The sequence below is a fragment of the Nipponia nippon genome, unplaced genomic scaffold, assembly GCF_047370975.1.
Source record: "Nipponia nippon isolate SJK-2023a ecotype South Korea unplaced genomic scaffold, ASM4737097v1 scaffold_1, whole genome shotgun sequence".
Taxonomy (NCBI): Eukaryota; Metazoa; Chordata; class Aves; order Pelecaniformes; family Threskiornithidae; genus Nipponia; species Nipponia nippon.
The window spans coordinates 46,280,832-46,308,137 of record NW_028262290.1 but is presented as its reverse complement, the minus strand read 5'-3'; the positions used below and the strand labels follow the sequence as shown (position 1 = coordinate 46,308,137).

Below are 27,306 nucleotides of genomic sequence, written 5' to 3'. Positions count from 1 at the left end.
GTTTGGGAGATTGTCTTTTGGGAGTTGTGTGGATTTCCAAAAAATGCTGCAGCATATTTGGAGGCAGATACAGAAATGGGCTGATTTCTGCGGTGCAGCCGATTGTCATGCCAGAACTATACAGGAATCTAAGTCCTGGCCTGCAAAATAGCCATTAAACTTAGATTTAGATGCCTGCGTTCTGTATACAATGAACAGAAGAGCTTAAGTGCTAAATACCAGGATTCCCAGCTACTGTCTTTCTGACCAAGGAACCCTTAAGCTCCCTGGTGTTTCTGCATTTTATCTAATGCCTGTTTGATGTGGAGCAGGGACTGGAGCTCTTAAAGACCCTTTGAATCTTGTGGGGTTTTTTCTGCAGTGGCCCAGCCTTTGAGGCAGAGGTAGAAATGAGCGCCTCATTGCTTTGTTTGGAGGGTTGAGCGCTTTCTTGAGAGGGAGGGATTTAAACTCTCTTAAGCTAAAGATTGTCGTGCTAGAATTTGGGTTTCTCGCTGCTTTGGCTGAAACGTCTGGAGTATTACAGAAGAGTTGTGTTTACTGTTGTGAGTGTGCTTCTCAATGCAAGTAATGCATACAGCGTGCTGGGAGTGGAAATCTCTGCAGAGCATAAACCCACACCTACTGAATTAAGCCCCTGAACAGGCTTAGGTACAGAAGTACCAACTTTGTACTCACAGGCTTAAATGTGATATAAACCACAAGCTTGCAGAGTTGAATTGCATCTGGGTATGTCCAGAAGCAGTGCTTTAAGAAACTCTTGAAATACTAAGTACTGAAAAACCTGGGTTCATCAGGAGACTTTGGGGACAGGAGTAGAAGATTTCGTGACTGACCTCTTGGACTTTGATGTCTAAATGCCGTCAAAGTGCCTCTTGGAGTCTGAGTCTTAGCTTTTATAGCTGAAGATAACCTTATGTATTTGCATGCATGGAACACTTTTGACAGTTTTTTCTTTTGCAGTCTCTCTGAAGTTATCAAATTGATCAATAGTCTCCTATTTTGAAGAGTTAATTAAGCGAGGACTTTCAAAAGTCTCTTACATTTGAATGTCTGCTTATGCTAAATTCAAATGTAGATGCTTTGCAGTTCTGCTTCCCTCACCCCTGGACGCTAAGCCTTAGTGGCGCTCAGTGCTTTTACGTGGGAGTCGGTGTCTAGCACCTGTGCAAAATAACCTTGAGAACCAAGTTGCCAGGTACAGTTGAGAGTAGCTTGTGAAAATTTTGTCTTAAACAGCGTCTCCCCAAACCACAGGAACTGATGTTAGATCCAGTCTTAAATGTCAGACTTTCTGACTCAGTCCTGTGCTTACACCACTAGATCACATTTTATTGTGAGGGTTCACGCGTTCAGGCAGTACTTCATAAACATCATGTGCTTTTTAAAGTAGATCCTTAGGTTCATATTACAGCTGTGGTTTCCTCTTCTGTATCTGAAACAGGGAATTCCCCAGATTTCTCCCAAGAACATTTTTTTGGTAAGTTCTGGGTTGTGCTCTCTCCCTAGAAATCTTCTGGTTCGATTTTACTTCATCAGTCATGAGCAAACTCTTCTGGTGGTGGTTGCCGTCTACAGCAAATAGCATTCCTCTGCTTCCAAGAAAATGGCTTTATCTATTGTCTGTCAAACTATTTCAGACACTTCTGTGCTTCTTTCTGCCAGGATTGTATCCACAGAGAGGCCACGTTTGTGTACCCAGTCTTCACAGCCTTGGCCTTGATACATGGTAATATTACAATATCTAGAAAACCCATGCACATAAATCCAGTGGTGTTGCTTTCACAGAAAACCTGGTTTATATGCTTTCTGGATCCTCTCCCTGTGCTTTTTAAATAGTTGTCAAATGAAATAAAGGGGCTTTTCTGATCTGCTTCTGTTTCTCCTGGACTTCCATACTTGCTGTTCGGGACACGAATAAGGCGTTGGTTTAATGTCATCAAAGTCCTAGTTTATCAGTATAGCATCACTTGAAACTATAGAACCTCTTGGGATATTGGCCTTAAGTTTTGAGTTTTTGAGTATAAGAAAGCATCACTGCTTTTGCTCCCTATTTTTGTGCAGGACGTTTCTGTAATCCTTCAAATGTAAAATTAGCTGCCATGAAAGTCCTGCAAATGTTCTTCTACATTTGAAACCCATTTCTAGAGTATGCATGCATGTGTAGTGAGTTGTGGAATGATGTGGAGTTCAGTTTTGGGGCAAGGAGGAGTGGATGTGTAGGTGCATGTGTCTGCTTTCTACGTATGCTGTTCTTCCTTTTCTGTTTAGTAAGATTTATGTTGAATTATTACAGCCCTACATAGAAGTTAGGGAACATAACTGAAGTTGCTATTCTGCAAAAAGCAGCGTGAATTCAGGAACCCCTTTATAGCCGGAGTACTTATAGTTTAGGCAGAACAAGCTAACAGGGTGACATTAGGTGTGTAAAAATACACAAAGACAAACCTAAAACTAGGGAGAAAAAGTACGTGATGTTTCCTAAATGGAAAATTACAAGTTTGTTTAAATATAAACAAATAAATCTAAATGCTTGTGCTTGGGATGTAGTGGGGTGCGTGCGTTTTTTCACTGGGGTGTTTGAGAGTGTGGGTGACTTGTTAAATTGAATTTTCAATTTCTTGAGTGCTTTTTCCTTAAGAAGTGGTTGTCTCATCAGGTAGTCTAAATGTAATTGTACACTTTTGCTATTTTGCATATGGTAGGCTTTGCATTCCTTCTTTAAGTGCGTTCCAGGAATAATAGTACTTATATTTGGCTGTAGTGATGCGTTTTTCCAGGACTTTTGTTAATAGTAAAATGGAAGGAAAAAAAAAAATCACTTGTTTGATAGTACTCTTGCAAATTGACACAAATGGTCAACTTTTGATCTAGAAACTCAGCTCCTCCTCTCTCCTAAGTGATTAGTACATAACGGAATCTGTTTGCTTTTGGCAATTTGGGGGGAAAATGCATTTAAAATGTCTAAGATTTCCAAGTGTAAATTTGGCTGTAGTAGATGTCAATAAACATGTCAAAAGGATTTTTATCTTGAAGTCTTGGTATGCGTTATATTAATGCGCTGAATTGCAGTAGCTGCAGTGGAAATCTTAAGTCAGCGTTTTGGAAACCAAGGGTTTAAATGATGCACTTGTGAGTGTACTTTTACATAATTTTGACAGAGGAGTTTAAAACGGAGAAACAATCTTTTCTACAAGAATATGCAAATTCTTGTCTGAATCCTGAACTTATATTCCCCTTTATGCCAAGACTAAATCATCTTGCACCATTATATGACACAGCTATGTTTGTTTTTATTCTGAATTTTCTTAACTGACTGAATTTTTTGCTTTGTTTTAATAACATTTATAATTAGTGTGTAGTTTGCTTTTAATGAATTAACTCTAGAAAAAAACACGGTACATACCATTCTACCAGTGTCTAAAAACTTGCTTTAACTTTGGCCCTCCTTATTTGAGAAGAGTTATAATACATTGAGAGATCTGTGTAGTTACTGTCCTATGCACTGAATGGAAAATACTGTATGAGTTGGAGTTTAAGTCATTAAAACAGCCATATAGATAAACTGATTGGGCTTTTGGCAAGTAGAAAGCAAGATCTTGCTCCACTGCAGTCCTGCCCTATATTGTACACTGAAAAATGACCCTTGAAGCATGTGAAATTCTTTGGATTTTAAAAGACTGATTCCCCCCCCCCAAAAAAAAAAAAACAACTCTGCTGCAATGTCTTGCCCATCTTTCTGACCAAAATGAAATTACTGTTGTTGTGAGCTGGGGAATGCAGATCATCCAGACGGCAGTTTAGGTTACTATATGCACAAGTATTTCTTTGGTGCTTTGGAGTGGGGAATAGAAAATGTTGCAGTGTCTTAGGTAGTTATAATAGACCCTGGGGAACGTTCGTTGCTACTTGAAGGAATATAACTGCATGCCACATTGCTGTCTAACCACTAAGGAAAAAAAATTCGATAAAAAATCGATACAGTGGATGCCAACATTTGTATTTCAGCAATAAAGCTGCCTGTATCAGACACTTCCTAAGCATGGTGCAGCCAGATGCCCAGAACTGCTTAAGCGTTTTCTTCAAAGCTGCTGATACCATCCCTCTCCTTTCTCAACTTGGCTTTTTCCTCTCCCTTCACCCCAACTTCAGTGCTGAGCACAGCTCCCAGAGCAAGACCTGCAGCTGCTGGTGTTTGAGAGTTAGCTGCTGTTTAATACAAAATATTTTTCTTCCGTTTACTTTTAGACCAAACTTCAGCCCCGGGTTTGTGGCCCCAAACATTTCAGGAAATTGCAACTTGCACAGTATTTTTAGTTGCTTCATACATAACATGTAAATTTTTGATCAGAATGCTAATAGGTCACTTAAAAGTTCAAGAAAAAAAGATTTGCAACACTTTTTAAAAATCCTGCTAGCCGCACAGTTCAGCGTGAAGGACAAATATCACATGAGTATTTTTACTTTGGGAAGGGGAAAATAAGCAGAGAATGTTTAATAGTATCCGTAAGGACACGTTTTATTTTTAAATGCTCTTCCTAGAAGCTGAGTTAACTTGTATTATTTTAGCATTATCTTGTCAGCTTTGACCTTCTCTTATATTTAAAAAAAAAGAAAGGGGGGGGGACACACCACCCTCTAAATATTGCAGAGGTTGCATTTTCAATGTGTAAATAAATACACATTGACATGCGCTAACCCAATAGAAAAGAAAATGACAGTTCTACGTGATTTTTCTTTCCTCCCTTCCTGAAGTAAAGCAAGCATTGATGTAAGAATGGAAGTGAAATTAAGCCATCACAATCTCTTGATTTGGTTTGAGATAGTGGAGGCATGAAGCCAGAAGATATTGGTGACTGCTGTGGAAACCAGTCAACTATAGCTTTATAAAGTGTGTTAAAGTGTGCAGACATGCACCGAGGGTCTTTTTCTCTTTGCCTGTAATTGAGAAGCATTATCTTAATTCTTTTTAATCTTCCTACTTTGTGCAAGTTTTATAATCCTTATAAGGAATTGCTTAGTCAGATTACTGATGTTTGTGTTTCAGGGCTCTCTTCTTTGCAAGTTCTGCATGCCAGTTGCTAGCCAGTTCTTAGAGAATTGCAGTCCATTGAGTTTAGTTGTTCAAGGATTGCATTTGATTACTGCCTTAGAGGGACATCTCAAGGGTGTTTTTCCTGGTACGTTTATGTGGTATGCTTATTTACTAATAAAAGTTTTAAATATCTGTGATTGTCTCCGTCTGTCCTGTAGTGTATGTTATATCCATATTACGGCAATCGTGTCACTGTGTGTAATGTAACACACATTACAGCATGCATCTTCACTTTGAAATCTTCTCATATCCTGTGAAGAATCACCGCAACTAAATGTGTCTAACTTAAGACAGTATTGCAGCAGTTAGCACCTCTGAATCTCTCTATAAAATGTGTATTTATGACAACATTACAATTTTCAAATACAGTGCCTTACCCAATTGATGGTTACTTTATTTTCCTTCTGCTCCTCCCAAGTTTAGGCACATGATCTAAAAGAAAATCTGTAAACTTAGTGTTGGGCTCCTTTTTCTTTGTTCTTTCTTCCAAACAGAATTAATTTTAGCAGAGTACATTTAATGTATTTTTTTTACCTAGTTTTCTTGTTTGGTGTTCTTTGGCTTACTTGGAAAAGCAATTAAATGGGTCTTCTGTTTCTTCAGTCCGCATATAAGCGCTCTCATCATTGTTAAAAATCAGCTTAGGTGAAGGTGATGCTTTTGTATGCATACACGTACTGTCATCCCTAGCACAGTATTTCAGACGTGGTAAGACATTTCCTGCCCTGAAATGTTTGCTGTTTAAAATAGTTTTAAAAGTGCAAAAACATGGAACAATGCTCTAGAAAAAGGTAGGCTGTGGAAGGACTTCTGGAGAGGAGGGAAAGGATCGGAAGAAGCTGGAAATTAAGAGGAGGGAAGAAATGAAGCGACTATTTTAGGCTTTGGGGGCAGTACTGCAGGCGCTGTGAAGCAATAAATGGGGCAAAGGGGAGAACAGTCAAGTGAGAAGAATGTGGAGTGAGTGGGAGTAGAAGAAAATGAATGTAATGTGCTGCGCTGCCCGGCAGCCCGGTGTCTCCTTAAGCTGCCAGTGCTGTACAGTGCTGTAGCTGCGAACGCCGGCACTGCTGGAGCTGGAAGCGCAGAGTCTGAATTTCAAGACATGTCTGTGTACCTCTGTGGAAATTATGAACAAAAAATTTCCACTAAGTGCTGAGCATTATTGCAGAAATTATGCCTGTATTGCATTTGTGTGTTATACAGCACTGTGCCAGTTGTTTCCTCTCTCTCTCTCTCTTTTTTTCTTTTTTTTTTTCTTTTTTGATAAGTGCTTTTCTAAGGGGTTTCACAGGAAACTGCAGGCAGATCAGCCGAAGATGAGAAGTCAATGTGCATAATTTGTATTTCACTGAGTATCTGTGTGCAATCTCTCATTTAGTTAGTTATTCTGGAATTGCTTCCCTTCATCTCAAAAATAACATGCTTGCAGTTATCACCTACTTTTTGAAAGAGAATGCATAATATGAAAGATGTTTTAAAGTCTGACTGTTCCCTGTTTGATCTAAACAGTGACATTATTGTGAGAGGTATTTTCTCATGGTTTCTTTTTTAGAAAGAATTTTTTAAAAAGCTGGTAGGATCGTTAATCATAACTGTATAGGCTAAAGATATAAGAGAGAATCAATTTTATGAGGAAAGATTTAATTTATTTAGACCAAATGATCTATTTAGAGTAAAAAAACTTGACAAACTTTTGGGACCTGTAGAAGGGCTTAGTGCTGAAAGCTTGTCTGTTTTCCCACAGTTGTATCTGTTTGTCTAGTAAAAGATATTACCTCTTCTTACAAGTATTTGTTCTCTCTGAAGACTTGGAACAAAACAAAAGAGCTGCTTGAAGATGGAAATGTATTTCCTCCCTTAACAGTTCCTACTGAATCCTGCAGGTGTTTAGTCTTGGTGCTTTAGGATTTAGCTCATAAATAATAATTTGGCTTTTAATAATGCCTTTCAGTTGAGTCGTCTTGTTACATCCAAGCTTTAACCTGGATGATTACCATAGCATCACCTAAAATAGAGACAATAGAACCGAGGTTTCATGGCCTGAATCCACTAACTTTAATAAATGAAACTGAATGAATGACTATAAACAAAGAATGTGAAAGTAGGTTATCAAACCATGTGATAATATCTGTTCCTTGGAAACATGAAAATACCTATTTCTGTGTCAAGACTAAACCCTCTTTAAGTGGTATTATAAGCTGACTACAATTTTCTTGTGTGCCCAGACTTCAGTGCATAATGTTGAGGCTTCTGTGCGAAATGATGTAATTATCTGCGTGCCCTATCAGAGTCAGGTATTTATATTTGAAAACCTGCGTCTCTGTCATCTGGAGGATCCTTATCAAGATGAGAACTCAACTGCGTGGGATAATACACAGTTGCATGAAAGGAGACCTGGTTCTGTCCCTGAATAGTTTGCAAGATGCAACACGTGAAGTGGCGTTTCCCCCCTTTTTTTTAAGGAAGGAATGGAGAGCAAGGGTTGCGGTAATTCTCTTGAATGTAACATTGGCTAATAGTATGCATAAATTGGTCCAAATTGTCTTTAACAGCCAGTTATTTTCCCTGGGAGAAACTGAAGAGGTTCTTGTATGATGAAAAAAAAGATAAGGCAAAGCAGAAAAAGCACTTGTAAGTTGTCTGTATTGACATTTTTCAGTATTTTTGGGTCTGTTAGAAGTTGACTTGTTACTGTGATCACAGACATGGAGAGACCAGTGATAATGCAGAGAATTAGGAAGTGATAGATTGACTTCTTCATGCTAAAGCTTCGTTAAACTACTAAAATGATGCTTTTAAGAGCTGCAGTTGCAGCACAAATGCTACAGATGCCAAGATTGCAGCAGGGTTTTCCTTATACTCCATACAGTACAAATTGGTATCTCTTGACTGCTGTTGGGTAAACTTCCACATCGCACCCATTTTGTACCTTAATAGCTCACCGTTCCCTACTGTTTTTTCCTGCCCCCGTGCCCAGCAGACAGCCGTTTTGTTCCGTCTTACCTTCAGAGTCACTATTTAATTCTACATCTAAAGAGTACACTTAGAAATAAACGCAGTGCTTCTTGCTTTACTGAGGTGTTTTGTATAAAAACGCACTTGGGCTGAGAAGACAGCCTCACCTGTTTCGGTCGGCTGATCCATGCCTTAGAACAACCTGTTCTGGGAGAGGCAGGCTGGAACAGCTTGTGGATGTATCTCCAGAGGTATAGCCTGCTAAACCTGTTTGTCTTGTAAAAGCTGAGGTTTCTGCTCAGGATTAGAAGTTACGGCTTCGATTTCATCTTCCTTACCACTCGTGTATTCTTTACCTGGCTTTAAGGAAAAAAAAGAAAGAAAAAAACCCCACAAAAACAAAAAACCAAAAACCAAAACAGTAAAATACCATCTTTTCATTAGGTCTATAAAAAGTCTGTTTTGCTGTGATTTAAATCACTCCTCTCCCCAAGTTTTTCTTTCAAAGATCAGATATTCATGTTTTGCGTGTGCAAAATCTTATTCTAATATTATTTTTTCCATTCTTCTTTTCTAAAACGAGTAGTGCTGCCTGCAGGATACTGCCTGCCAATGGTGTATGTGTACAGGATTATGTGTGGGAGAGCTCAACCCAAACAAAAACATGCACCTCTCCCTTTACAAAAAAGAATGCACAGCCAAACGCACTGCATGTAATCCTAATCGTCACCTCATTTTCCCACTTCAAGGCAGTATGATCTACACAAGATATGGGAGCTGATAAATGATGATACAAGTTATTTATTGTTATTTTATGTGTGATATAAAATACCATTTTGTGGGCTAGCGTACTGTACTTCAACTTCCTCACTCTTTGAAGTGTAAGAGGGAGTTTTCCTGTCTGTGTTGCCCTCCACGCCTTTTCTTGGTTTCAGAAATCGTGCAGGAAGCCCAGCATCAGAGGATAACTGGCGGTCGGACTCAACAGCAGCCGTATCGTTCCATTAATTTCTGCAGAATTACATCAAAGCCCTTTCAACTCCTTCAGTCCACGAAAGCATCTCTGAAACTGTCCCATTTGCTTTTCTTTTGATAACAGCTATTGGTATTTTTCCTTTGAATTGAATCATACTTGGGGTGACCTTTTAAGACAGTAGCTAATGCAGCTGTATTTTTTAACAGGGCCTGCAGAATAAACGGGGTCAAACATGGGTAAGACTTCCCCAGGAGCTCTCCAAAGGGAAGCCCAGCAGTGTAAGCAGTGGTGCTTAAGGTTTAGTAGCTGGCCTCCTTCCTCCAGAGGTAATCATGAATCAATTTCCTTTACGATAGGAAGCACTGGGCTGCTGGATGCAATGAATCCTTTTTAATTAGTCATAGAAGAGAAGTCCTAACCACTTGTTTAAAGGTCTCAAAACATCATTAAGAGGAGATGAGGGTGCAGTCTGTGACCAAATTCTGCTTTGAATAATTACAGTGTTGCTGCCTACACTTCTCCTCCATATTCAAGTAGATACAGCATTCTTCTTTGCTACTTGGCATAAATGATTTTGTGTGCTAATAACTACTGCATTCCAGCCTAGGGGTGGTGGCATCTAGGAGACAGCAAAAATTCATTCCCATGTGCGTGTTGGAGGTGTTGCTGAAGTTCAGCCGTTGCCGAGCGGGGAGAAAGCAGCAAACCCTTTGTCAGCTCAGTGGTAGTTGCTCTCGGAGAGTCGCAGAGAGATGCCCGAGGCGGCCGTTCTTGTGCCCCTGAAGAGTGTTTCTGTTTCCTGTAATGGCAGCCACAAAATGCTAACGTGTGTGGAGCAGGACGTGTCATTTCCTAGTGCGCTGAACCAACACCACCGATAAATATTTAGGACAGATCAGATGGTCTGAGCGCATGTGCTGAGGAGGAATGCTGCACTTAGCTAAACAAGTAGGCATTATCTGAGATCCATTTTAAATATATGCTGTCTCTGTAATAACACTGGGTGGTAGCTCCAGATACAAAATTCCAGTTAATCTGCTGTGTCAGTTTGGGCTTGCAAATCCAAAAATATCTTACTAGTGATTTATGTCTTTCATTGTTGTTCTTTTTTGTCATACGGTTATCTCTGCCCACGCGCTGCTACCTAATCTTGTACGTTTTGCGTGCTGTTCCTGTGGTTATTCCGTGAGAAGCAAGCTTGGTGTCACCCACAGAGCAGCACACGCCTAGCTCTGCACTTGAACATCAAGTTTCTTGTGCGAAGGTATATCTGAATTTTATCTTTCTAGAGTGAAAGTAGCTAGTTTACCAAGAACCAAATTACTTCTCAAGATGCTAGGAAAATATTTGGCATAGACTTCAGCGCCCCAGTTAAAGCTTCAGAAAACACAAAGCTTTGAAGAGAACTGCAAGCTTTAAATCCTTTATGTCTTTAATTATCTTTATAGAGCTGAATAATATCCTATCTGTGCGCACAATGCTTGAATTAATTTTGTGTTGATTAAGGGGAAACTTCTTTTCTTTTACCTTTACCCTACTCCCTATAATCTTGCAAGCCAGCTTCTGGTGGAGTTAGCTTCAAGCATTCATTAGCATAGCCTGGGCCTTTGACATACTGCACTGGTGATTTATGCTTGTGAATATTCATTGTAGCAAATCCCGTGGCTTTTCTGCTCGCTCTGTTTTTTGGAGAGTACCATGCAAGATATAAAATCTCCTTGCAACCTGTAACTAACTCCCTGGGATAGAAGTTTGCTGCATTTGAATCCCTTTGCATGCATGACAGCAAAGAGTACCAGTAGTGCAAATGTAGCATTGCTTATCAGAAAGGAAGACTGTATAAAAGGAGAGGTGGTCGGGTAGTTGCCTAAGTTCACTGTGCGTGTTTGTTAATACCAGTCAGCTTCCACCCATCTTGAAGGCTGTCATGAAAGGGCAGTTAGGAGAAATGCAAAATAATTCTGAAAAGAGCAAGGGAATCAGAAAAGAGAAAAGGATCATCCGTGAGAGAACAGGCAGGGGATAGTAGAAAACACTTCCAGAGTTAGAGGCAAAGATACGTGAAAGAACGAGTAGGAAAGGAAATGCCACAAGATTAATTTTCCTCTGCTGTACAGTGACCAAAGTCTGAAACTCTCAAATACCGTTTCCATTTCTGACATAACTTGGCTCTGTGACTTTGAGAAAGCCTGGTTTCCTAAGGGTGCCATCTGAGAAACCCTATTAGTTCTTCTGCCATTTGAGCTAACCTGTAGTAAGATAATAGGAGGGAAGAAATGTATTATTTTTAGGGAAAGAAATGACAGACTAACTGACCTCCATCTACAAAAAGTTATTTCAGTGCCTATATAGAATCTGATAGCCATTTTTTGTCAGTAAGAGGAGATTCAGACATACTGCACCATGCTGAAGCATCTTAGTTTCAGCTGATGAACTTGTTCGGAATATCTGTGAGCTTTTATTGAGCATCATATCTGCAAAGTATCTTCATACCAACTGGAAAAGGTTTAGAACGTTTTCTGAATGTACGATGACTGAACAAGCGTTTAACCAATAGAAAGGTGGGGTGTATATACTGATGTTTTTCCGCAGAAAAGTTTCACTGAGTGATGGACCTTGGGAGGAGAGCCAAGGGGGATGAGAAACTCTCCCAACTGCTCATCTCCTTGCCTCTAATTGGCAATCACAGTATAAGAGCGCCTTTTTTTTCAAAAATGCAGATTTATTATTTTTTTAATAGGATTGATATGTTAGCTTTCTTTTTGTACAGAAAGTTTTGTACAGTTCTGCTTTTTCTGTGCTGAAGCTGGAAGCTTCAAATGGAAATTTAACGCTTCTCATATTAACTTACTGGTATTTTATTGATAAGAAATATCAAGCGCTTATTAAAGCGATCACATACAGATATTCCTTGCTTCCATCATTGTTGAAATGAAAAGGTAATTTTTTCAGACCTTTTAGAGGCAAATGCTGTGCAGATTGCAAAGGTCCTCCCAAAGAACTCACAAGGCGTTCAAGGCGAAGCAAGAGGCAGCTGAAGCAAATCTCTTGAGGGTGAGGGAGGGAGAACTTGGTCACAGAATGGCATCTTCCATGCTGCCTGCACGCAAAATCTATGTGCGTATGCAATGCTATCTTCCTTTCACTGAAGTCTCAAGAGTTTTGTCTTTGAACAAGTTGGGCCAGGATTTTACCATTTCAGTGGCTATTTTTTTGGTGATTTTTTTTTTTTAAATGAATTTAAATTGACACAGGTAATAATATATTCTTTAGCAATCTTAACTATTTACTCGGGTGATATTTGCTGTTTCTCATTCTGGTTTCTATTTTTACATTTGTGCCATCCTCTACGTTAGCTAGTACTGGTAAATGCTGTCAAAAATACATCATAAATTAATTAATCTTGAGAGCTCTTTTGATGCATTTTGATTTAAATATGCTTATCTTTAAAATATAGAGTCCTGGATGCTCAACTACAGTACTCACTGGCTTCTTTGTTTTTCAGTAGCCAAATCTTATCAGAAAAAATGGCAGTATTCTGTGCATTTATACAGAAGTTATTTTTCCTTAAAAGAAAGAGCCGTAAAAGGGGAACATTTAGAACCTTTCAAATGAAACCAGTCGCAGAGCAAATCGATTTATTCTAAAAGTGAACAAAATGAGCCATGTTTATTCTTTTAGTGAGAGAGAGATTGAGGTCAGCCCCTGCATTTTTTTTTTTTTCGCTGATCCCTTGGACATGGAGAAGTAGTTAGCATGATGTAAAAGAGGGCGTTGTGGCAAGGCCATCATTGGAAATGATAGGTAAATCTTAGTGAACAGTCTGCTACCAAGTATTTGGAGTGATTGGGATATATGGGAGAGAATCATGGAAAACCCCAGGGTGGGAATGATTAAACTGGGCTCAGGGGTTGGAGGAATATCACTCTTAGTGATATTACTGGGGATATTATTTAAAAAAAAAAAAACTTGAAAATTCAGCTTCATATTTAAGATAGTGATAATCAATACACAATTTCTTCACTATTTATCGATGATTGTTTTAAAGTGAACCTAAGAAATTAAATGAAATTTTTTTTGCCAGCTGTCCACCGCCATAATGTTGGTAGACACGCCAGCTCATTTACTGGATACTTGAAAAATCGTGTTTGTATGTTTTGAAAATATTTTTCTCTTCAGGCTGTATTTCTCACGGTGGCTACAGTTAAATAATGTACGGAATTGGAAGGTTGAGTTTGTGTTCTTTGTTTTTCTTCTCCATTTTTATAGCTTCCTCTTTTAAGAAAAAATTCCAACTGACTAATTAAAAAAAAAAAACACAAAACTCTAACAAGCAAACAAATGAAAAACTAAAACCTCAAAGTATGGTTTCCTTGGGGAAGTTAAGCCTAAACAAGTATACAGTAATAAATATTAGCAGAAGAATTAAATGATTTATTAGACAATTTTTACTTAGGAAAGCTGCTTAACTCTTAGAACAGTCAGTGGGATTAAAACATGCGCTTAACTCGAAGCACATCCCAAGGGCTTTCCTCATTTTCATTTTACTTGCTCAAAGAACTTCAGGTTTGCATCCTTTTCTTAGGTGCAGTGGATATCGTAGCAATTCGAGCAAAATTAAAGCATTCCTGAAGCAAAAGAGTGCATCGGAATGGTGTTTTAAGAATGAAGTGCTTGCTTACTGCTTTCATACTCTTTGAAACCTTTTATTTCTGGCTCTTTTCCAATGTGGAAGGAGTTTGTTTTCAGAGAAGTATTGTTGCCAAGGGACGAATGTTGACTGTGTTGTGTTTAAAACAGGCTGATATTAATTACATTCTTTTAGCTATTCTCCTTCTCTGGATAACTTTAAAAGGTCCTTCCAATTTCCAGAATACTTAGGTAAGCTCTCAGAACATGAACGCAGCGTCTCGTCATTTACATGAAGAATGTATTAAATAACTGGCAAGAGCTGAACTCATTTTTGTGCACAGTCAAGAAATGTTGGTTTCAGATGATTACACTAATTAATAACATACAACAGCATTAGTGAATGCAGTGATTTCCCTCCTTTTCCTCTTTTATCTTGAAAGTCTTCATCTGAGCCAGTTGTCAGACAACCTGTGTGGAGAGCTGCTTACTGTGTTAGGCCAGAGGAACAGGCTAATTTTTTTCAGGACCTATTCTGTGATCGGGGCAGCATGATCTGGAGCAAAGTCAGTCTTCAGGGTTTTCCGGTTCCCCATTGATAATGCGAACCTAATGTTTTGCACTGGGTTTTGGTTCTTTCAATGCTGAGTTACTTAAATTGCTGCTTCTACAGAACAGTTTTGTGCAAGCCTCCTTGAGCTGGGCTAGTGCTGGTGGTCCCGGTGATGATGGGACTGTTACTGTGCTCATGCCACCAGAACTTGCACAGAATGTTTTTTTTTTTTTTTCCCAAGTAGCTCCGAAAGACTGAGCCCAGCTCATGTTTCTTAGTCTTTTGCCTATTTCAGAGTTTTAGATCATTTCGTCCTGTACTAGGTAAAATGTCACTTTCCAAGTATTTTTGCTTAATACTCAGTACTTTAAGAAATACTGGGTCAAGAGAGCATAATGCACATAACAACTGTGCAGAGCTCACCTTAGGGTGCCAGCCTGGCTGCCTTGCCCTGCTTGTGCAGGAGCCCTAGAGGAGAGTAAACCAGACTGAGCCAAAGCAGGTGAATTTTCCCTGCCAGCCCCCTCCTCCGCCTTCCACATCTCTTTGCAGACTTGTTTTTGGGCCTTCTCGTCCTTCCTTCAGTGGGATGAGTTCAGTGTGTCCTGTGAGTTTCTGGGAGAAGAGCTCCAGCGAGGTTTTATGAGTCTGAACTCCAGCCCCACTTGCTTGTGGCACTGGCTGCTGACCAGTGATTGATCCTCCCTGGGTGCCGCATGGATGCGGCCCGATAGCTTATGCTCAACTTCTCAAAACCCTCCTGGGTAGCTATAGGCCTGCTGGACATGGCTGAAGGCCAGCTTTAGTGTCAAAATCTTGTTTTAACAAAAGGTTACACGCTTTTTGCCAACTATGAGTTCTCAATAGAGGCATGTGTTTCTTCCCTCCATTCAGACTACAGAAGCCAGCCTTCCTACTTACTTGAATCCCTATGTGAAAGCTCCCTTTCTCTCAGCTTTCCTGCCAGTCACGATGCTTGTCACTCATTAGCCTCTTTCTGCTTTCCCGAAAACTTGCTTTAATCCTGACGCCTGTCTGGAAACTTCTCCTGGTAGAGATAAGCATTGACTTATTGTTTTGATAAATTCTCTTGATCTATTTGTTTGAAAAAATAAATGTTACTCATCCCAGTTGTCCCTCAAGAGATGGTCCTTATATTCAGTTCACGTTGACTTAAAAAAGATTAATGTGCGTTTACAGTGAAGTTGTCCAAGTTATATTAATCAATAAATTGGTATTCAATTTATGGATTACTAGGGAACATAAATAACTGCCTACATAAACCTGTACTGTCTCATTAGCATTCTGTTTAAATAGCTTTATATTTTTATTTGTTTAGACAACTTCAACAGAAATTTCTGAGTATTCATCCGATAATGACAGCGTGGGAGAAGGAGAGACGGGCCTGGTGACCACTGCTCCAAGGTCCACTAAGAGATTACGGTCGAGGTCAGGAGTGGACACGGGGGATGTTACAGCACGACCGGCCAGTGAGTGGCTGAGGTCTGCGCAGGCCCTTCTCCGCACCCCCGGGAAGCAGGCGGGCAAGGCCCCCCGAGCTCCCGCCGAGTCCGCAAAGAAGAGGAAGCTACTGAGGTAAATGCGCTGTCCGCCTTAAGGATCTTTTTTTTTAAATTGTAAGTAAAGGAATACTCACAGAAGAGTAGGAATGTATTTCAAGGATAAACATTTTAGAGAAGCAAATTCCAAAAACTTAAAGAATGTCATGTATCTGTAAACAAGCAAAGAAGGCAAGAAAGAACTCAGTTCAGTTTTAAAATCTGTGGTGAAAGCTTTTGATCTTGAACTCCTGTCTACAAATTGATATGTTTTTTGCACTTCTAATAATGCTTTACAGTGCCTTACAGATGTGTGAATAGACATACTTCTTCTGTTTTAGCTTGTAATCATTTCATTGCTTTGTGCCTCTCCAGATAGCCTGCAAAAATGCTGTACCTCTGATTTTTTTTTTTTTTTTTTTTTTTAACTATAGGAAAGGGGTGGATGAGCAATACTGCTGAATAGTGCAGGACAGAGTGATATTTAGGCAAAGGTGGGATGTATTTGTTAGTCTGCAAATTAAATCTCTGACTGAATTAAATACATTAAAAAGATACCTAACTGTTGAAAGAAAACAGCCTGAGCAGTAGAAGCCTGAGATTCATGATTCACTATTTCTCTAGCTAATTACAGTGCAGAAATGGTCACTTCCTATATTGAATTAACAAAAGTTGCTTTAACTTATGTGGTATATGTAAAGGTATGCCTCAAGCTATGGAGACTACAATTACAAACAGTGCTGCTATGGATATCTATTGTATTTTTAACAATGTGGTTCTTTCTTACTTTTTTTACAGCTGATTCTATGTACAGTAATCAATCAATCAATTACTTAAAAAGTAAATATTCACTTTAGTTAAATAGCCATACCTTATTCTTCTCTAAAAATGTTCTTTGCTATTTCAAAATGCTGACTGAAGGAACAGATTTGGAAGTCCTAATTACTGAGGATCTCTATACTTAAAAGTGCTTTTCTTGTGCAGTCAAGCTTTATTTCTTGTTACTTTAAAAACATAAAAACACAGCTGTACTAGGTCAGACCAAAGCTGTAACCCCCAAAAATGCCTGTTAGTGGCCAAAAGCCACTTACACTTCACTATATGTGAAGGTAATAAGAACAGGACAAGTGTGTAGTGGTGGTTTGCCCAGATGCTCTTCCAGCCTTCAGGAGTTCACTGCTCAGGAACTGTTTGTTAACCTCAGTGGATTTGGCTTTTCACAAGTTTGCTCAGTAGTTTTCTGAAGCCATAAAAACTTTTGGCTGTTGCAATAGCATCCCAGGGTTAGGAGTTCTGTAGCTTAAACATAACGTGAATCTGCACCTACCAGCTTCATTTGATGACTTCTGCTATCAACAATCTTAGTGCAAAAATATATTTGACAGCAAAGATACTCTGAAACAAGTGTATGAGAGAATAAATAGCTTTAAAAACGAACAAGCAAAACCAAACAAACCACAACTATATAGAATGTAACCTGTCCAGAGGGGCAGAGCTTGCAGGGTTTTTCACTCTTCCATCCTGTGGTTCCACCTTGGGTTCCTTTGGGAACTGGGAAGCAGGCAGGAAATTCCTCAGTTATGAGTTTTGTTTACTAGTTATTTTGCTTGTCCAGGTAATTGTCATCTTTTCACTCTTCCTGTTCAGGGCATTAATTCCACATGTCTCTTTCTCATCCTTCCTTTTACTGTTGCTGGAGAACATTTTCGTTGGTGTGCTAACAGTGGATATAAGAGTCTGCATCCTCAATAGGAAAGCTCAGGTTTTCAGTGCTGTGGATTGAAGGCCAGTTCGGGGAAAGGTTTGTAAGCTTCTTGATTGATGAAGTGACAACCCTTTCTTTCTGGTTATATAGCTAAAAGTTACATAGTAGTTGTTGGCTTGTCCTTTCTCCTTCCCACCTTTGCTGCAGATCGAGGCCACAGCATAAAAAACAGCAAGCAAGGGAAATCAAACTGCAAGCTGGATCTGGCCCTCAGACTCCCACTTGGACCATTTGGAACTGTGCAGTAGGTGGAAGGGAGCCAACAGCCTCTGCTTAGCTGGGCTCTCTTTTTCCAGGCTGGTAGCTAGGGAAGCATGGCTTGAGTAAAGATGATGCAGGTGGTAGAGCTGCTGTCTTCCCCTGTCAATTCCTGATCTAGAGGTTCTACTCCAAATTCAGACCGTATTAGGTATGCTTACTTCATGGAAGAGTCCTGATGTAGGTAGAATAGGCCTCCTATGGTTTTGTTTCCACTTTTAAGAAAATAGAAATTATTTCTATTTTAATCTCTCTTTGCTGTTTGAGATGACTACAGCTATCTTCAAAAGTAGAGAGAATATTTTCAAAAAATTTTAGCTTATATATTCTGAAAAAAACTTATAGCATGTGTTAACAGTCTCTTCCAAATTCTTTAGGCACACTGCAGTCTGCATTTATATTTGCATTACCTGATTGCAGCTATGCTCCTATTACCTTAATGGCTACATTTTTCTGTGCAACCTCAAAAAGAACCCCCTAACATCTCCCCCTGCCCCCAACCAAACCCAAACAAAATACCAAAGAAAAGAGCAGTAACAGTCTATGGAAAAATTCAAATAAGTTACTTTCTACTGTCCTCCCCTCCTGGAATCCTCCTGGTGCTAAAATGGAAATGGGTGGTTGCCTGGATGGGGAGGAAAGAGTATTGTTTGTTTGATCCTATTACAGATGTAATTGTCATACACTACAAAAATCAAGATGTAACCAAACCAGCAGAAATCTTCAGAAGTAAGCTGATTATGGATGATTAAAATAAATTCTGCTGATCCTAGTGTTAGAAATTTGAGTGTAAATTCAGTACCTTTGAGTGGAAATAAAATGAGATACCCATCTATGTCCCCAAATGAACATGCACAATATATGATGTTGCTTATGATGAGCGAAATTTGAAGGTGCATGTTGCAATCATCCTCTGTTAGGAGTTAAATGGGGTTTTGGAAAGTGATTGGCATTTGCAGACAAAAAGGGTGTGACAGAAGCAATTCCTCCCCCACCATGCCTACTGACTGGTCTATTCTGTGCCCTTTTGCCAAATTCTCATTTGTCTTCATGTATCCCCCATAATGTTAGTTTTTGTTTTCAAAATTGTTCTAAGTAAAGATTGTTCTTTTACCACGGTCCACAGGGGAGAGCAGGTAGTCTGTATGGTGGTGTTTGTCCTTCAGGGGTGTTGATGATCCTGGGCAGGTTCTGAAGCAACCTGAAGAGCAGTGCTGTAGGAGGTGCCAGTTTGTCATGCTAGTATCATAGAATCATAGAATGCTTTGGGATGGAAGGGACCTTTAAAGGTCATCTAGTCCATCCCCCCTGCAATGGGCAGGGACATCTACAGCGAGATCAGGTTGCTCAGAGCCCCATCCAGCCTGGCCTTGAATGTTTCCAAGGATGGGGCATCTACCACCTCTCTGGGCAACCTGTTCCAGTGTTTTTTACGGAAAGTCAAGGTAGGCCGTGCAGTACTTGAATACAATTTAACAACTTGAACAACTTAATCACCTTAGGAAAAGTGAAAGAGAGAGAGAGACAGAGGGAAGGAAAAGAGAATCGCCAGTCCTGGATCCAGCATTGGTCCTGCCAACAGGGATATTTGGTGAGGAAAAAGGAGAAGAGCAAGGAGGGGAAGTGAGGGTTCTTATAGAGATGTTGATTCTGCGCAGGGTGCTCGGTGATAATTCCACAAACCAAGCACGCATACCATCATACAAACTACAGCACACTTATCAGGCTACACAATTAGTATAAACCCGCCTAAATTTACACTTATTGGTTAGTGATTAACATTTCATACACTATTGGTTTACTGTATTTAAATTAGCCTCGCTTGCTATGTAAATTAGCACACATGCTCCTTTCAGGTGTGGGGGGACAAGTCTAGTAGCAAGGTATCATTTCTTTCTTTCACAGCCATCAATACCGCTGCTCCCGGACATCCTCACCTTAAACATTGGTTTTATATGCCATCTTGTGCAGCCGCCTTCCTTTATTTAAACAAAATTGGTGATGGATGGAGTAGGAGTAGTAGAATTTTTCCAGGTACACTGAGAGATTAATGTCATTGTACTGCACACGTGAGCTACAGAGAGAGCTGATAAAGAAGTGCCACTAGTGGTACTTGATATTGAGGTGAATTGCCTTGGTGATCAGGTCAAGAGGTGTTGGGTTTTAGATGTTCCTGCCCTTTTATTCCACCACAAAGTTTCAGTTTCTCAGCTTGAGTCAACACTGCATGGGATAATAATGCAAGTGATTTGCTAACCTGAGGGGAGAAAGTATATACCGCTGCAAATAATAGTTTTCACGAAGCTCTTCTTTTTAGACCTGGAATTCATGTTAATGCTACGTGGTGAAATGTCTAAAATGCACTAGTTGTAAGTCTCTCAAAGTTCCCTTGTGAAAGAAGGGAGAAATGAAGAATATTGAAAGTCTCAAAGTTTCTTACAGAGGTTAAACCAATAACTGGGTTCATTCAGTATTTATAAAGAAAAAAACCTCAAAATGCATGCACTGAGCTTTTCTTGTCTGTAAGTAAACCTTTCTTAAAGGTTTTATGAATTGTTTGCTTTTTCTAGTAAGATTTTATTTCCATCAAAAAAAAAAAAAGTCTGTGTTTCAGTGCAGGAAATAGATATCTTAAGTTATATAATGTTAACCCTACTTCTAAATCTGTCATGTTTCAAGAGCTTTTAGTTGTGAAGAATAGCTGCTTTAGCTTTTTGTTTGGTTGGGTTTTTTTATATTTGAGTGGCCGTTTTTAAAACGGTAAAATAAAATCTTGGGAAATTCTGTTTAATTATCTTATATCTGCTTGTATGCAGACCACTTGCAGATCTGATCTGCTAAAATTAACTTTTGTTATCAAAAGAGGAGAAAACGACAGAATGTCCTGGTACTACGTGCAGTAAAATGAAACCCGATTGTCACGAGGCCAACTGAGGACCTGAAAATAAAGGAAATTGCCAAGGGAGGAAGGAGCTGGCAAAAATGAAGCAGGCTTTTACTCTAAAATTGGGTCTGTTCTTTCTTACATGCATCCACAAGTAGCATGAGGGTGTAACAGCAACAGACTAGCGCTTTTGACCGTCATGTTCTTATACTGATTTTAACTATTGGATTAAGTTTTCCTTGCTAGTGAATTTTTTGTTGGATTAGGAGAGTATAACTGAAGAACATCATGGCCGCACTACAGAGGTACCACTTATAATCACTGGTAATGTACACGGGCAAATTACTTTGTGCTTACTGAAAATTAAAATGTCTTTTCTTTTTTAGAAAGTGTGGATGTTTTCACTTGGCCAGATGTTCGGTGTTATCAGGAAAAAAACCCACATTTAGTAAAAAAAAAAAACAAAACAAAACAAAAAACAAACAAAAAAACCCCAAAAAAAGCCCAACAAAACAAAACACACTTTCCTTAAAATGACAGATTTTCCTGATTTCATGTGTAATGTATTTTACTGATTGGAATGGCTTAGCAGGGTACAGTTGTTCCCCATCAGAGAGAAGTCATTTTGGTGCCTTTGGTTTGTTTAAGCATGGAGCTTGCTTTTCTATGCAAGATCTCTGCTCAGGCAAGCCAAAACCTTCAGAATTGAAAGGCAGGCTCTTCCCTTATCTCATGGGGCATGGCTGTTCCCCCATCAAAACTGGTTCCTGCAGAGTCTTCCTCTTAACTTTGTTACTCTATTCTATGAGAAATGGTGCATGTGAGTCTGGCACTTGATTTTTTTTTTTTTTAATTTTTTTTTTTTTTCATACTGGCCAAAAAAGGGATAACATTTCGGGGAAGACTCTCCTTATTAAATCCTCTTACTTCTGCTGAGAGCCTCTGCTGTAAGAGAGGCAGGACAATCCAAAATAATTTTTTTTTATTAACGAGTCTGAAGAGCCAGAGAGCTGTGGTAAACTTTTCAGCTGTGGGTTGTTGGGTTTTTTTTCAGTGGCTGGTAAGAAAGGGATCAATGTTTTGAAAACTGTGAAAGGAGCAGGCCCCAAAAGCTTACCTATTTCCAGAGATGTTCCTAAATTATTTCAAATATCTTCTGTGAGATAACTTGGCTAAGCAGAGGCATGGGAAAATCAACTGCCTATGAAGTTTTACTTAAAATCCTTCACTGGAGGCCATATGGGGTGTGGAAAGTGCTCACCCACCCTGTTCTCAGCAGTTACGACTGTAATCCTTATTACATCTCTTCCTCTGCACTGTCCAAGGCAACTAGGACTGGGAAACCAAATCTCACTACACAAGAATGATGAAGCCTTGGTGTCTATGACAAAGAGCTATTTTTGATTTGCAAGAGTAATTGTGGTATAGTGACCACACACTACTTGCAAAAGTTTAGTTGTTAAAGGTCGTATTGAGGATGTCTCTAGTATACGCTGGTTGGAATTTACAGCAGAAGACACTGTAAATTCTCTAGATGGCCACTTCTGTCTAATGCAGTTGCTGAAAGGTACCTCTGGCCTTCACTGTGCTATGGGGACTCACGAAGATGGTATCTTTGTTCCACATATGTTTTATGGAGGTGACCTCCTTTGTGGAACGATTGAAAAAAGAGTGGTGAGAGACTACATGGACTTGAAAAGACTTTTGGCTTATTGAACTCTTTCAAGAGAGGCTCCAAATCCTTGAATCCTTAAGACTCTAGAAGAGGCTTTCAGTACGTCTGCCTTGTTGGTTTGGCTAGTGTGAAAAAAAACCTCTCTGGATGGGTACAATGGATTAGAGAGTTGAAATGTGAGCAACTGGTGTGCAAGAAGATCCAGCATCCAGTGCCTTTTACTAAATCACTGCATTGCCTGTCTACTCAGTTTGTATTTTTTCCAAATAAACGTGGAAGATCTTTTCTCTATATTTCTGTGTTGGCAGACGCAACTGGCTCTTGATAGCTGTGTGTTAGAAATTATCTTTTGTTTTACAGTACAGATCTTCCATTTTCCTTTTATTTTAGGTATGTACCTCAGATGCTGTTGATTTGACATGGAAATTGTGGGTCGGGAGAAACACTGATTGTTTTCCAAGGGAAAGACCCCAGAACTTGTATCAGAGTATAGTTACTTGACAAGTTTTATAGGGACTTAAAGTTATTGCTGTCTACTTTGGTCTTTGCTTGTTCTGTCATATAGGAAAAGAAATTGTGTTATGCTTTGATTCCACATTTAACAAATAGAATAATGCCAGCGGTCATGGTAATGGTTGTTCATCCAAGACGAAAGTTTATAAATCTAGTTGTTGAGTCAGAGCTTGAGTGGGGCTGATCTGTAAAGCAAAAATTGCTCTTTCTGGTCCCTTGTTACTTCACGAAGTCAACAGCTTCTGTTCTGCACTGGAGAGGAGGTGGGCCTCTGTAGAGAAGACTTGCGCTTGTGTGGCCAGCATTCTTCAGTCACGTCTTTCATACGTACCCGTGCTATTTTGTACACTAAAGGGAGCACTTGGTAGTGACTGTCAGCATTCAGCGTTGCTTATTATTTTGCAAGTTGTAAACTAGCTGATAATAGCTGATGGGTTTGCAGTGTTGACAAATTAAATGCCAGCATGCTTAGGGGTCCTTTTTTCTTCTTCAGCAAGCACCCCATGGAGTGGTAATGGACAGCTGAGTGTTGCAGAAGTCAGTTACTTCACCAGTTAACTTGGAAATATGAAAGGAGTTCTGTCCTTGTTTTGAAAAGAGAGAAGGAGGGAAATTGCCGAGTCCTGAGATGGGGATATGTATTTGTGTAACCTATAGAGCTTTGAAATACATGGAGTCCTGAGTATAGTGTATGTGAGGAGAGAATTCAATAATGACATGCTTAAGTGTTCACTGTTCTTGAATTCAAATGAAGTCTGGAAAGGAGTAAACTTGGATGAATGTGGGGTTATTTTTGGTAAGTGCCCTGCTGAATGAAAACCTTCATAAATAAACCCAGAGAGATCTCCAGCACTTCAGAAAGATTGAAAATTACTTTTCAAAACACAGCCTAATCACTAACGCTCTTTCTTCCCCCCCCCCCCCCCCTTTTTTTCCCCCCCCTATTATCCTCACTGGAGTTGGAAGCTGGGGACCAGCAGCCTGAGCATCACAGATCAGGCTCAGTGTTATCTTTTGGTGATACTTGTCACACGGTCACACAAAACTCTGTCTTGCTGTTGAAGTTTGTGTAAAGGGGCAACCACCAGAAACTGAGCTTTTGTACTAGATGCTGAGCTTTCTTACGGTCATCAAAGCTGTCTTTCATGTGGATATTGTTGGGCATGGACAGTTATGGCAATGTATTGTTTTAAATACAGTATTGAAACAGGCTCAGATTTAGTACAGAAATAGGACATGGATTTCTGCTTGTTAAATCTGTCTGCCTTCAAGGAATTAAAGGAACAAAATAGTTGTACTGAAAGTTTCATGATTAAAAATAAAAAGGTTGTGGGCAGTGGAGATTGTATCTGAGCAGTTTGGCTTCACTGAACAGCCTTTGCATTAACAATTTGACAAAAGCATTCAATTTGCTCATATTAAAACATTTTGGGGGCAAGTTTGAAGTGCTGGTCAGTAAAGTATGCATCTCAAATTACAGTTTTTGTTATTTAAATACAATTTGCCAGTTCTCTTGATTACAGGAATCGTACATTAGCAATCAAAATATATTTCCCAATTATATATATATATATACACACACACACGCCAGATGTTGGATTCGTTACAGAGGACAATTAAATGCATCGTAAGGGCTAGATCTGTGCAAAAGAGAGGGCTGAATATCTTTTTCCAAACTTTTTGAAGCAGCTAGATGTGTAAATAAATACAGACTGCAGATTAACCAAGACCTGGTACTGCAGAATCCAGTCTCCACCCTTGATGTGAACAAACCCCTCGTATCTGGCAAAATTAAGCCAAACAGTTTCTGCAGCCTGAAAAGCTGAAAAGTCAGGAATGCTAGAGAATTTTTCAGAGGGGTAATGTGGGGACAGCAAAAAGTGAATATTATTCATCTCTAACCTGTTTTACCTATTTTGGTAAAATTGCTTATTTTAGCAAAAAGTTACTTCCATATGATAGAATCTATGCCAAAAACTGACTGTTAGTCCCAGTAAACCCAGTTAACTACCAAAGACTGAATATAAAAGCTCATTAGGTATTTAACAATCCACAGATGTGCAATTGGGAATAAAATAATAGTAATGTTAACCATTTCGCTTTTTTCAAAACATGGAGTTGGTTCTTACACTGAAGCCGGCACCTGCTTAATACCGTGCTCTGCTTTGTGTAAGCTCTGTGTAACTCTGTCTTATCTCTCATCTGCATGGCCAGGAGTGGCTCTGACTGTATACTTCACAGTATCTCACAGCACATACCCAAGTGTTTTCAACAGGGTGGGCACCTGTACTGTGTGAGAAGGAATTAGTAGTTTTCAAATGCCGTTGTCATCAAATCTGTTAGAGTATGTAACAGAAAGCAGCTTTTTCTTTGTTTTATGTGTTTGAGCTAAAGAGGTGGTTGATCCTTCTGGGTTTGGGATGGTGTTTAAATTTCTTTGTTTCTACCTTTTATAAGAAACAAACCAGACACTACCAACTCTCTCTCTTGCCGTAGAAATTCCTTTTGTGCATGGCATGTCCTTGAATTGTATTTTCCGATTTCACAGTGTATGAAGCAGACATTATAAAAAAAACATTTCCAATGACCAGCTGAGAACCTCTCATAAATGCATTCTTGGTTATATTTTATATTCTGCAACCAAGCAGATACAAAATGCCTTATAATGTTTTCTGTTCAAATTATTTTAACTGCATTTGGAATGTGAATGGAAGGATGATGATTAATAAATATCAGTGCAATTCATTAGCACAAAGGGCTGCTAGGGAAAGGTGCAGTTTTACTTTTCATGGACCTTTGTGATAACTATTATCCTAATACAGATATGGTTCGCAAATTAGTAATGAAGTTTGGAGTGTCAGTGAGACCTTCCCTGGTAGGCATATCAGGCCTGAAACAGGAATGGTGCGTTACTGTTGTGTGCAATAGCCACAAAACCAGGAACTTGCTTTCCTTCATGCTACAGGGCGTTCCTGCCATAGGTGAAACAGTAGTGGGCTTACAAAAGAGTAGGAGCTGATTGACTGGACACAACCATAGCCCTGTGCAGGGAAAGGGGGGGAAATGAGGCTGTGAGACAGTAACAGCCGCTCTTGTGTGTGGGTACCGTAAGGCTTTCTAGCATTATTTGAACAAAGAAAATACATTTCTTTGACTGTTGTCTGTGGAGGAAATGGAGTAGGGTTTTAGAACGCTCCTGTTGAACAGTTTTCTTTCAGCAAAAGAAGTTTTTGAGCTACTAGCTCTATCGTGTATTGCTATAGTCCAACCACAGAGTTCAGTTGCAGACTCACGCATGCAAGACTTAAATGCATTTTGAGTTTTCTTGCTTAACTGCTGGATTTCTAAGCCTAGTTGAGCTGGCATCTACCCGTTCCAGCATGGCTTGTGTAGACCATGCAGCCAAGCTGAATTACAACTGCATCTGAGAATGGTACCCTGGCAAGAAGAGAAACTGGGCAGTTTGCTGAAGTTTGTAGAACTGTCTTGCCCACAAGTGTTGCAGTGCGGTAATGCTTGAGTGCTCAAGTTTTGGGGTAAATGTGGCTGAGCAGAGTGTTAATCAGCAGAGAACATTATCCTGTATGAAGTTCTGTGCTTGACTGTGCTGCTCTTTGGTACCAAAGCTTCCATTGCACTTCTCTGTATTAGTTGCCCCTGTGTCTTAAAGTCCATGTTGAAAGCAGGGCACTAAACAAGGTTGTTAAGCTTGCCTAGAAGTTCACTGGAGCCCAAGATTCCCTAAATATTTTCGTTTGTTTTCCTCCTTAATGTAGCAAGTTTTACAGCTTGTTAAGTGTGGGTTCTTTATTTTGGGTGTTTGGGCATTTTTTTTCCTCCTCTGAAAGAGTCTACGTTTCTGTCTTCCCTGCCTGAACCACACCAGCTGTAGAAGAGATGCAGTAATGTAAACTACAAAACTTTTATGGATCATTCTGGGTCAAATGTGGCTCTTGTATTTCAGAGTGTTCATTCTGCGATCTTTACTAGGAAGATGTTTAGCCATGCTGTCTAATAATTCTTGATAGTTATGATTTTGCAAAGTATATAGTTGTTCATTAGAAATTCAGCTGAGACTGCTAACTACTTTTCATATAACCTATTGACTTGTCAGCAGGTGAAATTGCTTAGTAACTGCTAACCAAAGAGAGATTTTTACAGTCTACCTGAAGTGCTACTTAGCCTTTTTAGTGCCTTCTTGGTCTCCACAGGTGTGAGTCCTCCCAGTTTCACATTTGCAATGTGAGCTTTACCAAGCTATTTGGCTTTTTTTCCTAACCAAAAGATTTCATTCATGGGCACAAATAATCATAAGGTGTTTGTGTGTTATCTCTCTTGATTCCTAAACCAATTTAACCCAAGGACACGTTTCACCTTAGTAGAAATCTTTATTGATATACCGGATAGTACTTGTGGAAAAACTTACGCTATAAGGAAAGAA

General features: G+C 39.5%; 1 protein-coding gene across 7 annotated transcripts in view; it reads left to right on the top strand.

Annotated features, from left to right (window-relative positions):
* The window catches only part of SPIDR (scaffold protein involved in DNA repair), a 208,036-nt gene that overhangs the window by 39,469 nt on the left and 141,261 nt on the right, over nt 1-27,306 (top strand). For all 7 annotated transcript variants that reach the window (XR_015703862.1, XM_087753773.1, XM_087753750.1 and 4 more), the window contains exon 6: nt 15,551-15,807. Coding sequence is in view for 6 of the 7 variants with exons in the window: in XM_087753773.1 (XP_087609899.1) it covers nt 15,551-15,807 (257 nt within the window). In the remaining variant the exon portion in view is untranslated. The remainder of the gene's footprint in view (nt 1-15,550; nt 15,808-27,306) is intronic.